This window comes from Diospyros lotus, chromosome 3 (genome assembly GCF_014633365.1).
Source record: "Diospyros lotus cultivar Yz01 chromosome 3, ASM1463336v1, whole genome shotgun sequence".
Lineage (NCBI taxonomy): Eukaryota > Viridiplantae > Streptophyta > Magnoliopsida > Ericales > Ebenaceae > Diospyros > Diospyros lotus.
The window spans coordinates 5,519,974-5,535,330 of NC_068340.1; the positions used below are offsets into that span (position 1 = coordinate 5,519,974).

The 15,357-nt window shown below is 38.1% G+C and overlaps 1 protein-coding gene across 3 annotated transcripts in view; it reads right to left on the reverse strand.

Moving 5' to 3' along the window:
- Positions 1-15,357, reverse strand: part of LOC127797245 (pantothenate kinase 1) — a 69,568-nt gene that overhangs the window by 44,013 nt on the left and 10,198 nt on the right. For all 3 annotated transcript variants that reach the window (XM_052329964.1, XM_052329963.1, XM_052329965.1), the window contains 2 exons: positions 1,849-1,895; positions 222-338 (listed from right to left, as the gene is read on the reverse strand). In XM_052329964.1, the coding sequence (XP_052185924.1) occupies positions 222-338; positions 1,849-1,895 (164 nt within the window). The remainder of the gene's footprint in view (positions 1-221; positions 339-1,848; positions 1,896-15,357) is intronic.

A 15,357-nucleotide genomic window follows, 5' to 3' on the forward strand; every position in this document is an offset into this window, starting at 1 on the left:
CACCATTTCAAACTTCAGAGGATCTCATTCCTTTTTATTTTTTTAACTTGTACTAAATCCTTACTTCTGCAGAGCTCTTTTTGAATACCTTCAGTTTGGAAAGTATTTCCAAAACCAATTATACTTTTCATAATCCTATTCTAAATATCTCATGAAATCCAATCCCCTTGAAATAGCAAAAACTATTGTGAGCATACATAAAAAGTATATAAGGAACGCACCTTAAGAAGAAAATTTGCTCCAGCCACAAGACAATCCATTTCATCTACCTTGTCAAGGCTAACACCAAGCTTCTCTTTGAATAGGTCAGCAAACTTGTAAGCTCCACCACCTGTGGCCTTCACAAAGGGCATTGCTAGTTAGTGATTTACAAGGAAGAAAATCAAAGGTTTTCTGTTTCATGTTTAATCATCCAAAGGTGAGTCACTCAACAGTATTTGAAAAAGCCTTAGAAGAAGCTCACTTTCTGAAACAGGAAATTGCAGAACCTTGAAACAACCATGAAAATTGAGATATGACATCAATGTTGAACATTTATAGCAGGATTCAATCTTAGTTTTTGCAGTGAATTTGCATATAGATGAGCATTATCTGATGAATTCTTAATGAAGATGAAATGTTCACATAATTTCTAGTGGACAAAGGTTAAAGCATGATAAGAAAATTCAATTTAACTGAATTGCATTATTATACTATGATAAGTTTTCTAGATGGATCAAGAGACTTACTTAGGTTCACCTTACAAAGTAGGAAAGTTTTTATGACAACTCAGTCTTGACTCAGGAAGATTGAGCTCAGGGGTACTTTACACGGTAGGAAAGTTTTTATGACAACTCTGTTAGCTCAGGAAGATGGAGCTCAGTGGAAGTAGACATTCAAGACTGACATACAACTTAGTGCTGTTTTTAAATTAATTGAGGATGCTAAATAAAAGTAGCATGCATGCACAAAGCTGGAAGGCTTTTCTATGAGCTATTTGACAGAAAATTCGACTGAGGCAGTTGATGCGGTGAAACAGCACACAGGCTACCACTTGTGCGTGCTGCCCAGATCTCCTAATATTTAACATCTGTCTTTCCTAACCAAAACACCTGATAAATTCTAAGAAGCACAGATACAAACATAGGACATGAACACAATGGTACATGAAAGGGTGTCCCTAGTGCAAAAAGCTCCCTTTGCAAGCAAGGGTCTGGGGAGGGTTGTTTTTGTATGAGCCTTGCTCTTGTTTTGCAAAGAGACTGTTTTCACAACACATTGATAGGAAATAAGTGATTAAAATTTCATAATATATATCTTGGAAACATCAAACAAAATTTTGAAATTCAAAATTCTGAAAATTAAAAAGATATTTAGGTTGGGGACTAATAAATATAAATCTAGATTAATTTTATACGATGATTGATCCTTAAACTTCTTTTTTAACTTTATAATGTGATTCTAATTTGTTGAAGTGACAGAAAGGCATGAAACCATGATGAGCACGTATATAACTGTCCACGCAATGTTCAACAGTAAAAGTACTAGGACAAGTTTGGACGAGCTAGACATATATTTGCCTGTATCAGATGAGGGTCAATATTTCACATGGGTTTCTGACACATTATGGCACCTTTATAGAAATGTTTATAATTTGAAAGATAAATATGCGTAGTTATTCCAAAGTTGCTCAATGCCACTTTCATGCAAATGGCTATAAGACATCAATCTTCCAACTTACAATAAACTCATTTTTTCTTCTTTTTTTTTTCATATTTGATGTTATATTTAATCTAGGTCATAATCAAACCAAAAACCAGCTAAAAAGGTGCAAAATAGAAGAAGGCAATTTGCAATCTCAATTATTACCTTTATAGCGATCCTGTGATTATCAGACGTCACATGATGCCAACTACCTGGATTCAGATTCACCTATAAGCAATCAGAAGTAGCAGAAATGGTACAAGAATAAGAATATTCTTTGAAGCAAATTCAGAAAAGAATAACCTCCATATTTGCATCTAATAAGAATTCTAAAAGCCTCAGGCCCTTAAAACAACTTAAGGATACTGAACTATAAAATGAGATTTAAAAGCCCATTCACGATACAAATTAAAACATGCCTTATTTTCTAAAACAAGAATGGAAATATATATATATATATATATTACCTTTAAAACAAACTCGAATGACACAAAATGAGCACGTATAATATTTGTGTAGCTTCATTCTTTTATACTTTTTCAATGACAGATCAAGCAGAACAATATACTTCCTCAAGCAGTCCAAGTTTCATATGGATTTTTCATCTTTTCAATAGGAAATCCAGTTTTCAGATTAGATAACAGGACAATCTTGCCAACAATGAATTGATTTCAAGTTGATAATTCATAATCACAAAAATTGGCATTGTCTTTTGTTGAAGAGAATGTGACATTCAGATAGCATTTTGTTATGTTTGTTTCTGTTTTCATTCGGTTTTATATTGCTGTTGCGTTAGTTTGTGTTTGAGGCCGTAGCTCTTTGTTTCGGTTATAAAGCTGTATATATTTACAGCTTATGTAAGGTATTCAGTAAGGCTGTTAATTCATTCTGAGAATAAAACTTCAGCACCTATCTCGTTCTCTCTCTAGCCTCGATCTCTAATCTTCTATGCCCTAGGGTTTATCTTTTACATTTCTGGTATGTTTCCTTTTTCTTTTTTCTACTTTTGAAGCAAACATAGGAAAATCCATATGCAGTTAATGAAACATATAAAGCACCGCTAGGGACTCGTCTTTCAACAAAAGAAGCATTATCAAGTTCAATCTGGCATTTTGCATAACAGTCCATAATGTAACCGCTAAGAATGGATGTTTAATTATGTGTATTATTAGTGGATAATTGGGTTGGTGGAACATAATTACACAAGTGAAAAAACCTAATGGAAAATTTCCAAAAAGAGGCTTGGTAGTTGGAGCTTCAGCAGTCGACTAGGAGGTTAACATCAGCCTTGTAGAAGGCTATGTGAGCAAGCAGTTGACTTTAAGGATCAGCTGAAGTCTGTGGAGGCCTTAGGTGAGCTATAGTCAACTATGGTTTGACTATGGCAAAAAAAATGTTTGCGAGATAGCCTATCAAGGGTGTAGTTGACTAAGGGTCAATTATGGAGGCTGAAGTACACTGGAGTGATGCATAGGTGAATCATAATTGACTACAGCTACACAGAATGCAATGTTAATCAACAATGAAAGCCATAGTCAACTACAAGATCGACTATTTCATGCGAAATCTGCTGAGCTGAAATTTGAAGCCTATTTCAAGGACTTTGCAAATTGGATTAAATTCACTATTTTGAGTGATGTCAGACACATTATGAAGAGTTAAAATCAATGATTTACATATATTTTAATGGACTTTAGATCAATTAAAATGGTGAATGGATTAAGCTCACTTCATGCACTTGAGTGAGGATGAGATTTTATCAAATATCAACCACATTATGAAGAGTTAAAATTAATGATTTACACATATTTTAATGGGTTTTAGATCAATTTAAATCATGGAGAGATTAAGCTCACTCTATGCACTAGTGAGAAATGAGATTTTATCAAGTGTTGGGAAATTTGTTAGGTTCACTAAGATGGCTAAATGTGATCTTAATAACACCCATCAGAGGCCTAAAGTCGTGACTTGTGACTATAGTGTATCAATGACGTGTTGAGTTGTATATTGTTGTGTGTGTGTATATTTCTCCTAGGGTTAGCCTTACGCTTATGTCATGACCTACGCTTATGTCATGACCCATTTAGTATTTTGTATGTATATAGGTATACAATCTATTAGTTAGTAAGAAATATATACAGAATAGATTTTTCCCTCTTTCTAAGCTTCACATGGTATCAGGGCCACCATTCAAATCCAAACCCTAGATCTATCCACCTCTAGTGACATCTCCCGAAGCATCATCCGTTTCACCGGCCGTGCCATCTCCTGCTTCAGCGCCACAGCAGCACCCAGATCTGGCCGCCACTGCAGCCATCTCGTTCACCCAGATCCAGCAGCATCCACTTAGATCCGCACCGTCTCCAGCTGCCATCACCCAAATTCGGCCATTGCTGTCGCCACTGCCTGTTGTGTCATTTGTATTAGATTAGAATAAATGTAATCAATATCGTTGTATTGCTTCATGAATATTTTCTGTTTTAGAGTTAGAATTAAACTTATCTTCTAGAAGGTATGTTTCTAGAAGGGGCAACTAACCAAGTTAGTTTGTTTCAGTCAGTGGGGCAGTTAGTTATTGCCTCGTAACCCTCACCCCTATATCTTATAAATAGGGGTCGTGGGATAGAAGTAGGGCAGAGCTTAGTGCGCCTATTTCTGGAAAGGATAGTTTTCCGGTTTTCTGTCTTGTATTCGAGATTGAGTGCGAGAGATAGAGAGTGGCTGGGGATAACTTGTATTCTCTAGGATCCTATTAGCTTTCAGTGCATATGAGCGAGGGGATTCAAGTTCTCGTTGTAATCATCCTATGGATGTTTCAAGATAGTGAATTGAAGAGGTGCTAAGCAGTCTAGATGTAGGTCTTGTTTCAAAGACCGAACCAGGATAAATCTATGTGTTTCTTGCTGTGTTTTGTTATCTGTTTTTGTGTGTTTCAAATATTGGTGTGTTCTTAAGTGTGATAGTGAGCTATTTGAGTTGAGAGAATCAAAGGGAGTGCTCCGAAATACTCTAACACAGCCGCCCACCGATGTCGTCGTTGTCACCCGTTAATGCCATCACCTAGATCCGATCGCCACTGCTCAGATCCAGTCGTGCCTTGCTTAGATCCGACAGCCACAGCTCAGATCTAGCCATCAGCCTTCGGATCCAGCCATCTCTTTCCTCGCCAACCTCAGATCTTGCTCTAACATCAGTATCTCTAATCTAGTTTCAGATCTCATGCAGATCTGAACCGTCAGCCTCCTTTCCGCCCACTGATTGCTCATGCCACCGCCGCCGTTGCGTCCGCCAGCTTCAGATCGACCCACCCCCGGAGCCTTACCGTTGTTACCGCCGCCACGCTTCACCCATCAAAAACTACATGTTGGGATGTTTTAGCTCTGATCTCCTTCCTCGGTGCTTCGATCGTGACGTCGTCACCACTGTTAGACTTGTCTTCCTCAGTCCATCCCGATCTCAGTGGTTTTGTTGCCTTCCGGCGCCGCCAGCCGTTGTCCGTCGCCGCCCGTTGGTGCTCTAGCGAGCCTCTGCTGCTCCGTTTTCTATGTTGTTTTAGATCATCCAGCTTTGGCTTATTTTAACCTCATTTTGTCTCCGATATTTTGATCCAACATGGCTGGTACTAGTAAATCCGACTCCTCCAGTATCCTATCTCCTTCTCCAACCATCGCTACTGAGAAGTTAATGGGCAGTTCCAATTATATCTCCTGGTCCAAGGCTGTTGAATTGTAGTGTATGGGTCAAGGTTTAAAGGATCATTTGACTACTAAGTCTGAGGATGTGACCACAGACAAAACTAAATGGATAAAAGCTGATGCTCTGTTATGCAATCTCCTATGGCAATCGATTGATCCCTCTCTTCACCCAATCTATACCAACTATACCACTTATTGTGAGTTGTGGACTCAGGCCAAGGCTTTCTATACAAATGACATCCAACGCCTGTATTCAGTGGTATCTAAACCGATTAATTTAAGATAGCAAGGTTTGACTCTTCCCAATTTTCTTGGTCGAATGACTTTTATTAAGGCAGAATATAACTCTCTTTTACCTAATGGTAAGACTATTGCAAAGGATCTTGCTCAGAGAGATAAGTTCTTCATGATTCGTACCCTAGCTGTTATTGGTCCAAAGATTGCTCTTGTTTGTGACCAGATCCTTACCAGTCCCACTGTCCCTACGATGGATAAAGTGTATTCCCATCTTCTTCGGGTTTCCTCTGTTCCTACAGTGCTTGCCTCTTCCACAAGTGATAATTCAGTCATGGCTTCACAAGTTCAACGTCGTGGAGAACAAGGAGGAGATCGTGGTGATACTCGGAGCAAACGCCCCAAGTGTAACTACTATTACAAGTGGGGGCATACTAAGGAACACTATTATAAGCTGCATGGCTACCCTCCTTGTGCTAATGTTGCTTCTATTAATGGTTCTCGCTCTGAGTCTTTTGATGAACATCCATCAAACTCTTTACTTCTCACTGAGGCCGACTATGATGAGTATCTCAAGTATAAGACATCGCAGCAGTCCTCATCCCCCGTTGCCTCTATCACCCACTCCGGTGATTCCACTACCTATCTCGCTCGATCATCCTTTTTAGGACCGTGGGTCCTGGACTCGAGTGCTTCTAACCATATATCTGGTAATCCCCATCTGTTCTCTAATTTTACTAGTTTTGTTTCTTTACCTTCTGTAACTTTAGCCAATGGTTCCAAAGCGGTTGCTAAAGCTGTTGGCACTGCCAAACCCTTACCTTCTCTACCTTTAGATTCTGTCCTTTATCTTCCTCATTGTCCTTTTAATCTTGTCTCTTTCAGTAAACTTACACTTGCCTTCCTCTATTCTTTAACACAAAATTCCTCACTCTCTCTTGTTTCCTCCCTGTGTTTTTGGTTGCACATGCTTTGTCCATAGCATGTCTCCTGGTCAGGATAAATTGTCCGTTTGGTCCATCAAGTGCATTTTTCTGGGTTACTCCCGACTTCAAAAGGGTTATAAGTGTTACTCTCTTGACACTCGACGCTATTTTTTTTCTACTGATATTACATTCTTTAAGTCGTCTCCTTTCCACTCTTTGCCCAATTCCAAGTGTCATCCCATTTCCGAGGCCATCCCTATTCCATATAGTCAAAATGTTCCTGTTATCCCTGTTCCCTCTTCTACCCCATTCCAGGTTTATCATCAATGTTCTCTAACTCGATCTCATGTTGGTCTTGATGATGTCACTGCATATTCTCCGGCTTCTCCTATTGCACTAGCAACTCCTGCTGACTCACATTCTACTCCAACGTCTCCACCTACCATGGCCCTACCTACTAAGGATCAATTTCCCATTGCCATTTGAAAAGGTACCCATTCTACTCGCAATCCTCATCCCATTTATAATTTTCTTAGTTATCACCATTTGTTTTCCCCTTTTAGTCCTTTTCTTTCTTCCCTATCCTCTGTTTACGTTCCCAAGACTGTTAGTGAGGCACTTTCTGATCCAGGGTGGTAACAAACAATGGTAGATGAGATGATTGTTTTGCATTCTAATGGTATTTGGGATTTGGTTTCGTCACCCCCAAAGAAATCTCTTGTTGATTCTCGGTGGATCTATACTGTCAAGGTTGTCCTTGATGAAGGTTGATCAGCTTAAGGCCCGTTTGGTTGCCAATGGGTACACCCAGGTTTATGGGCTTGACTATGGTGATATCTTTTCCCCTAAGGCTAAAATGTCTTCTGTGCGTTTGTTTCTCTCTATCGTCTCTATGTGCCACTGGTTGTTGTATCAGCTAGACATTAAGAATGCATTTTTACATGGTGAGCTTCAAGAAGAGATTTATACGAGTAACCTCCTAGGTATGTGAATGATATTGTCATTACAGGTGATGATCAGGATGGTATTACTTAGCTGAAGAAACATCTTTTCCATCATTTTCAGACTAAGGACTTCGGGTTGCTTAAGTACTTTCTTAGCATAGAAGTTGTTTAGTCCAGTTTTAGCGTAGTTATCTCTCAGCAAAAGTATGTGTTAGACATTTTGGAAGAAACTAGGATGCTTGATTGTAAACCTATTAATTCTCCTATGGACCCTAATGTAAAGCTTTTACCAGGAAAGGGGGAGCCTCTTGCAGATCCTGGAAAATATCACAAGCTGGATGGAAAACTTAATTATCTCACTATCACTAGGCTTAACATTTTTTTGTCAGTTAGTTTTTACAATCTCCTTGTGACAGCCACTGGAATGCAGTTATCCGAATTCTCAGGTATATTAAAGGAACTCCAAGTAAAGGACTATTATATAAGGACAGGGGTCATACTCAGGTAGTCGAATATTCGGACGCTGATTAGGCAAGTTCTCCATCTAATAGACGATCTATTTCAGGATACTATGATCTGGTTGGAGGGAACCTGGTATCTTGGAAAAGTAAAAAGTAAGATGTTTGCAAAGTCGAGTGTAAAAGCAGAATATCATGCTATGGCCTTGGTGAATTTATCTGGTTAAAACAATTGCTTCAGGAACTCAAGTTTGGAAAGATATCACAGATAAGGTTAATTTGCGATAATCAAATTGCGTTACACATTGCCTTCAATCCAGTCTTTCATGAGAGGACCAAACATATCGAGATAGATTGTCACTTCATTCGAAAGAATATTTGATCTGCCTGTATTACCACTGATTTTATCAATTCAAATGATCAGTTAGCATATGTCTTTATTAAATCCCTTAGGGGTCCTCAAATTGAGTATATTTATAATAAGCTTGGTGCATATGATATATATGCTCCAACTTAAGGGAGAGTGTTGAGTTGTATATTGTTGTGTGTGTGTATTTCTCCTAGGGTTAGTCTTACACTTATGTCATGACCTATGCTTATATCATGCCTTATGTCATGACCCATTTAATATTTTATACATATATAGGTGTACAATTTATTAGTTAGTGAGAAATATATACAGAATAGAACTTTCTCTCTCTTTCTAAGCTTCACAAGCTTCACAACATGCATATAAAGCTTATGGGAACAAAAGAGAAGAAAATGAGAGAAAGAGCTGAAAAGTGGAAATGTCACTTTTCAGAATAGTTGACAGAGATTTCAGCTTAACCAAAAGCTTAAAGAGTCATCCTTAGGCTGACATCGAGAAGGATGTGCAATGCACATGGTCATATTCTAGCTGAAGTAGATACTGCAAAATGGAGATATGCCATTGGTGCTCCTAAATAGTCACCCATTTGTTTTATAAAAGTGATTCAAGTTGGATAAAACCAGGGTGTATGGTTAAATGAGAAACCAATGAGAAGGATTACTATATGGGCATGAAAATATAAAGCAGGGTGTAAGACATATTAATATTGTTGATATTAGGACTTACAAACCAGCCAGGCAAACCCTTTGCACACTCACAAAATTAGAGAGCCAATAAAGTAATCAGTTATAACAGAAGAAAATATAGGAATAGTAAGCGAAAAATCAAACCACAAGATCGAGATTTATCCTAATTCGGAATGCACTTAGACAAACCTACATCCAGCAGTCCAACACCCACAGAGCAATCTTTATTCAATTAGAAATATAATCAGTACATCAACCTCTTGCCCTCATCTATATCCCCGAGTACAAACCTCTCATTCTCTCAAGACTACACAAGACTAAATCCTTATCACTTAGCCTCTTTTTTCTCAAGAATGAAAACAGCACTCAATCACAAATGAAAGTGAGAATTCTCTCTGTTAACTTGACTGCCGCCCTGCCCTCTTATTTATAGAAAGGGCGGACACCCCAATGTAACTAACTGACATTGGGATATTACAATTAGACCCCAAAAACTAAGTAAATTACACTTGGTATTTGAAACCTAATTGTTCTAACTTCCAGCAGATGAATCACCAATATTTTACTGATCTCCTATCGCTCAAACTCGGGGCAAACACAACAAATATCCATGTGGAAAATCTTGAAAATGTTGCTAAGTCTATAAAGGAATCCATAAAAGCAAGATTGTAATTAAAAGAAATAAGATAAACCAGTGGCAGAAACCTATAGTTGAGGAAGTAGTCCACTACAGGATCAAATATGGCAAATCCAAGAACCCGGAACTTCAAATAAGGAGACTGTAGTTGATTAAAGATCAACTATTGAGGGGAACAGTCAATTTGGTAGTCAACTATAGATCAACTAACCCAAGACAGTGAGTAGCTGAAACAGGTTTAAGGATGGAAACTCGATTAGAGGTTGATTGGGGAGTATAGGAAAAGCTTTAGCCAACTCTGCATCACCTATTACTAAACAGAATGAAAGGAACCTCAATTAGGCATTGGCAGCCAACTCAGAGGTTGAGTAAAGGAATAGTCAAAGTAGTAGTCAATTACAGATCAACCATATTGGAACAGAAGGTTGTGAACTTGACTTGTTATGCAATTAGTGGACTGGAGGTATTCTATAGCCTGTAGGCGAAGCGTAGTTGACTGTGTGTTCAACTAAAGGAGTTTTGAAGGCTAAGGATGAGAAAAAATCTAGGGCTTTAAGGAATGGAACTGTAGTCTAATGGATCATACCTAAACCACCCAAACAAAGTAAGAATAAAATGATCAAGCAATCAATTAATCTTGTCCCACAAACACACTGATGACCAAGTGGTGAGAAAGCTACAGGATTTCCCAACTATAATTTCCACTGTGTAACAGTCTTGTTAATTATTATGATGGGGTTATTTATGGGGAGAGGAATTAGAGGTTATATAAAAAACAAACCCTGTATTTTTCGATAATAAAAAAGCAAAAATCAATAGTCATCACATATGGGCTTATGATACTAGCCCAAATAAGCAAGCGTTCAAGGGGAAGCCAAACATGTATGTATTGCTTTTAACATTATTGGGAAAAATCTTCTAAGACAAACCAATGTTTCCTTTTATAGATCAGGTTGTCTCTTTGTCTTTTCTGGTAGTAATTCTGATGCGCTTATGGCTCTTCAAAGAACCTAAAATCAAGCTCTACTTAGTTTGATTTTGTTGAGGAAGAAGTCTCGGTGGAAAGGGGATAAATTCGAAATAAGAGGAAAAAGATTAGGTTGAATAAATCCGAAATACGAGGAAGAAGATCAAATTGAATAAAAGAGGATAAAGGCTACAGCTGTTCCTAAGAATTAGGGGAAAAATTCTCTCCTTATCTATTGTTGTTTTTGTATTTTAAACTCCTAGATTTTAGAGATAGATGATAGATAATTTTCTGTATTTATAGGTATGATGTAGCCGAGTAATGTGTGTGAAACAGTTTGTATTATTCACTCTTAGAGTGTGCTATTCCTAAATTCTCTAAGTTTGTTTATGGTATCAGAGCCAGGTTTCCGATAAACTGCATACCTCTTTTCTCCACACAAACTGCTTCAAGATGGCTAGTTCCACGCCAACTAGTGAAACCTCAACTACTTGCCCTACAACCTCTCGATCTTTACTTCCAATTGCTGCCCCTATTTCTCTAGATCACCACACCCTTCAAATCACTCAACATAAGCTCAATGGGACCAATTTTTGGGAATGGTCCCATTCGGTATTGTTGGTGATGAAAGGCAAAGGGAAAGTGGGGTATCTAACCGGGAGGATTCCAAAACCAGATCTTGAAGCTGCAAACTATGAAGCATGGGATGCTGAAAACTCCATAGTAATCACTTCGCTCATCAATTCCATGGAGCCAAAGGCGGATCCAGAGATGGATCTGGGGGAGGGCTGGCCCCAGATCCATCATTCATTGTAGCCCCCCTTCCCTCCCAAATGCTTCAAATTTCAAGGCAAATTTGTTGGGAGGGCTAAGCCCCCCCTTAGATCCGCCCCTACATGGAGCCAAAGATAGGGATGACTCATATGTTCTACAAAACAAAAAAAGAAGTATGAGAGGCAGTTTAAAGCCTTTACTCAAACATGGAAAATACAGCACAATCTTTTGAAGTTCGATCAACCATTAGAACTACTCGCCAAGGTAATCATTCGGTAACTGATTACTATAACATGCTATCTGAATTATGGTAGGAGATAGATTTGTTTTATGACATTAGTTGGGAGTGTACCAAGGATGGGGTGAAGTATTCTAAAATGGTAGAGAAATAAATGGTATTTGACTTCCTACATGGGCTTGAATTCTGACTTAGATGAAGTTAGAGGAAGGTTGTTAGAAACCAAACCTTTCCCATCTATCAGGGAGCCTTTTGCCAAAGTAAGAAGGGAAGAAAGCCGGAAGAAGGTAATGCTTCATTCATTACCTGAGGTTAATAATCAAGGTGGTTCAGCCCTTGTTGTTTCTAAACCAAGAATAGCACCAACTCGTGGAGCCTCTTAGAAAGAAAAACAATAGTGTGATCATTGCCACAAGCCTTACCATACCATAGAAACCTGTTGGAAAATAAATAGGAAGCCAACAAACTGGAAAGGTAAAGGTCAGAAGAAAAAACAAACAGCCTGTGTAGTAGATGCTGAAGAAGGTAAAGTTGCAAATTTTACTTTTAACTCTAGATCAATTGGAAGTTTTGCAATAGGTTTTGAACCAAACAAGGGTGAATCCAATAGCCTCCCTTGCGAAACAAAATAATTTTCATCAGTGCTACCTCTCTAAATTGATGAATATAAATGATTGGATTGTGGATATCAGAGCCTTAGACAATATGATCGGATCCTTGCATGGATTATCTGATTACAAACAGTGTGATAAAGCTATAAAGGTAAATATAGCAGATGGTACAATCTCCTATGCTAAGGGAGAAGACTCGGTATATCTAGATGATTTGTGGTTGAAATCTATCCTATATGCACCTAAATTGAGATGCAATCTGTTGTCCATCAACAAAATTACTAAAGACATGAATTGTAAAGTAATTTTCTCTCCAACTCATTGTGTATTTCAGGACCTAATTTCGTGGAAGATGATTGGCAATGCTAAGGAGAAAGAGGGCCTATATTATGTGAAGGGTGATGCCGGTATCCCTAATTTTTCTAAGTTACAGAATTCCTTTTTATCTTCTTGTCTCAGATTCTAGAATCCAGTTATGGCACAAATGATTAGCCATCCAAGCTTTAATTACCTAAAGATCTTGTATCCTCATTTGTTTGTCAATAAAAGGAGTGAGTCTTTCAATTGTGAGCAATGCATTCTTGCCAAACAAACAAAAGTTTCACATCCTATTCATTCTTATCAACCAACCAAACCATTCTATCTAGTACATAGTGATGTATGGGGACAAACAAAAGTTCCAAATCTAACTCTTACTGGTTTGTCACCTTTATAGATGATCATACCAAGATGTGTTGGTGCTGAAAGAAAAATATGAGGTATACAAAGTATTTAGAAAATTCCATCAAATGGTTGTTAATGTTTTTCAAACCTCAATCCATATCCTTCAATCGAATAATGGAAGAGAATATTTTTTAACCGAATTTGAGACCTATTTGAGTAAGAATGGAATTGTTCATCAGAGTACATGTCCCTATAATCCCCAACAAAATGGAGTGGTCGAAAGGAAGAATAGGCACTTGCTTGAAACAGCTAGAACCCTAATGTTTACCAGCTCAGTTCCTACTTCCTATTGGGGAGAAGCCATTCTAACTGCTGCCTATCTCATCAAGACTCTCCCACTAGGGTTCTAAAATTCAAAACCCCCTTAAGCACTCTTATTGCTGTCTATCCTCTCATTACCCGAATGATTAATTCTTTGTCTCCCAAAGTATTTGGTTGCACAACTTTTTTTCCCCACTATCACTCTAAATTAAACCCCAAGTCTTTGAAATGTGTCTTTGTTGGCTACTCTCCCACACAACAAGGCTACAAGTGTCATTGTCCTAACACCAATAAATTTTGTGTCTTGTGATGTCTCCTTTATTGAAAATCACTATTACTACTCTACCTAGGGGGAGATTCCTAGTGCAAAGCAAAGTAGAGATGGTAGGGATGCTGTTTTTCTTGAGTTTCCTGAGACAGTTACTTATATTGCTCCCATTCCTAATTAGGTAACTAATCAAGGGGGAGCACAACAGCAAATTCCAAAAATCCCCAAGTCACAGCCACCACTTCAAGTGTACTCTAGAAAAAGGACTCTTAAACCAAAACAAAGTCATTCATTAACCCCGGAAGAAGGTCTGGTACCTGAAGAGGAAGAAAGAGCTGAAGCTGAAATAGCAATGCCTGAAGCAGTGCCTATTGAGGAGGATAAAAGAACATAAAATGCAAACAATTCAGAGTTAGAACTCTATGACTTGGATATTCCAATAGCTTGGAGAAAATGGGTGAGATCATGCACTAAATATCCTATTTCTAATCATTTGGTGTACTCTTAGTTGTCTCAAAATTTCAGGGCATTTACTGTCAAGGTTGATGAAGTGAAAATCCTTAGGAATATCAATGAAGCTTTGCAACTACCAAACTAGAAGAAGGCTATAATGGAGGAAATGGATGCACTAGAAAAAAATGGCACATGGGAAGTGGTGAATCTACCTCAAAACAAGAAAGTGGTAGGAAGCAAATGGGTGTTTATAGTAAAACACAAATCTGATGGGAGTATTGAAAGGTATAAGGCCAGGTTAGTAGCCCAAGGCTTCACCTAAACACAAGCTATAGATTACGAAGAGATTTTTGCACCAGTTGCAAAGCTCAATTCTATATGTGTTATTATCCCTTGCAGCTAATTTAGATTGGGAATTACACCAATTAAACATAAAAAATGCATTTCTCAATGTGGACCTAGAAAAGGAGATATATATGAGAATCCCTCTCGGTTTTGAAGAAAAAGGAAAAGTTTGCAGGCTAAAGAAGTTTTTGTATGGGCTGAAACAATCCCCTAGGGCTTGGTTTAAGAGATTTAGCACCACCTTACACCAGCTAGGGTATTAATAAGGGCAATCTGATCACACTTTGTTCACTAAACATGCTACTAATGGTCTGAAAACTATCTTAATTTTCTATGTGGACGATATTATTATTATAGGTGACAATTAGCAAGAAATAAAGGCACTAGAGGAACAGTTGCAGCAGGCATTTAAAGTCAAAGGCCTTAGACAACTAAGGTATTTTCTAGGGAAGGAAGTAGTAAGGAGTAAGGGGAGAATTTTTATCTCTCAAAGAAAGTACACATTGGATCTACTAAATGAGACAAGTAAGCTTGGCAATAAGCCAGCCAGCACACCCTTGGAACCCAATTGGAAAGCTAAGGAAGATGGGACAGAAACAACTGTTGATAAAGGTAGATACCAAAAGTTAGTGGGAAGGATGATTTATTTATCTCTTACACAACCTAATATTACAGATGCAATGAGTGTAGTAAGTCAATTTATACATTCACCCACTAGCAAACATCTTAATGCTACTTATCGTATCCTAAGATACCTTAAAGGAACTCTTGGTAAAGGTATTTTATTCAGAAAGAATGAATACCAAGGAATTCCAGGGTTTGTGGATGTTGATTGGGCAAGTTCCTTAGAAGACAGTAAATCCACCTCTGAGTATTTCACTAAAGTATGGGGTAACCTTGTGACATGGAGAAGCAAGAAACAAAGTGTAGTAGCTAAAAGCAGTGCTGAGGTAGAATACCGAACCATAGCTCAAGGCATTTGTGAAGTAATATGGCTAGGGAAGTTTATGGAAGACTTGAAGGTACCAAACACTGACTCTACAAGGCTATATTGTGACAACAAATCTGCCATCAGTATAGTAAA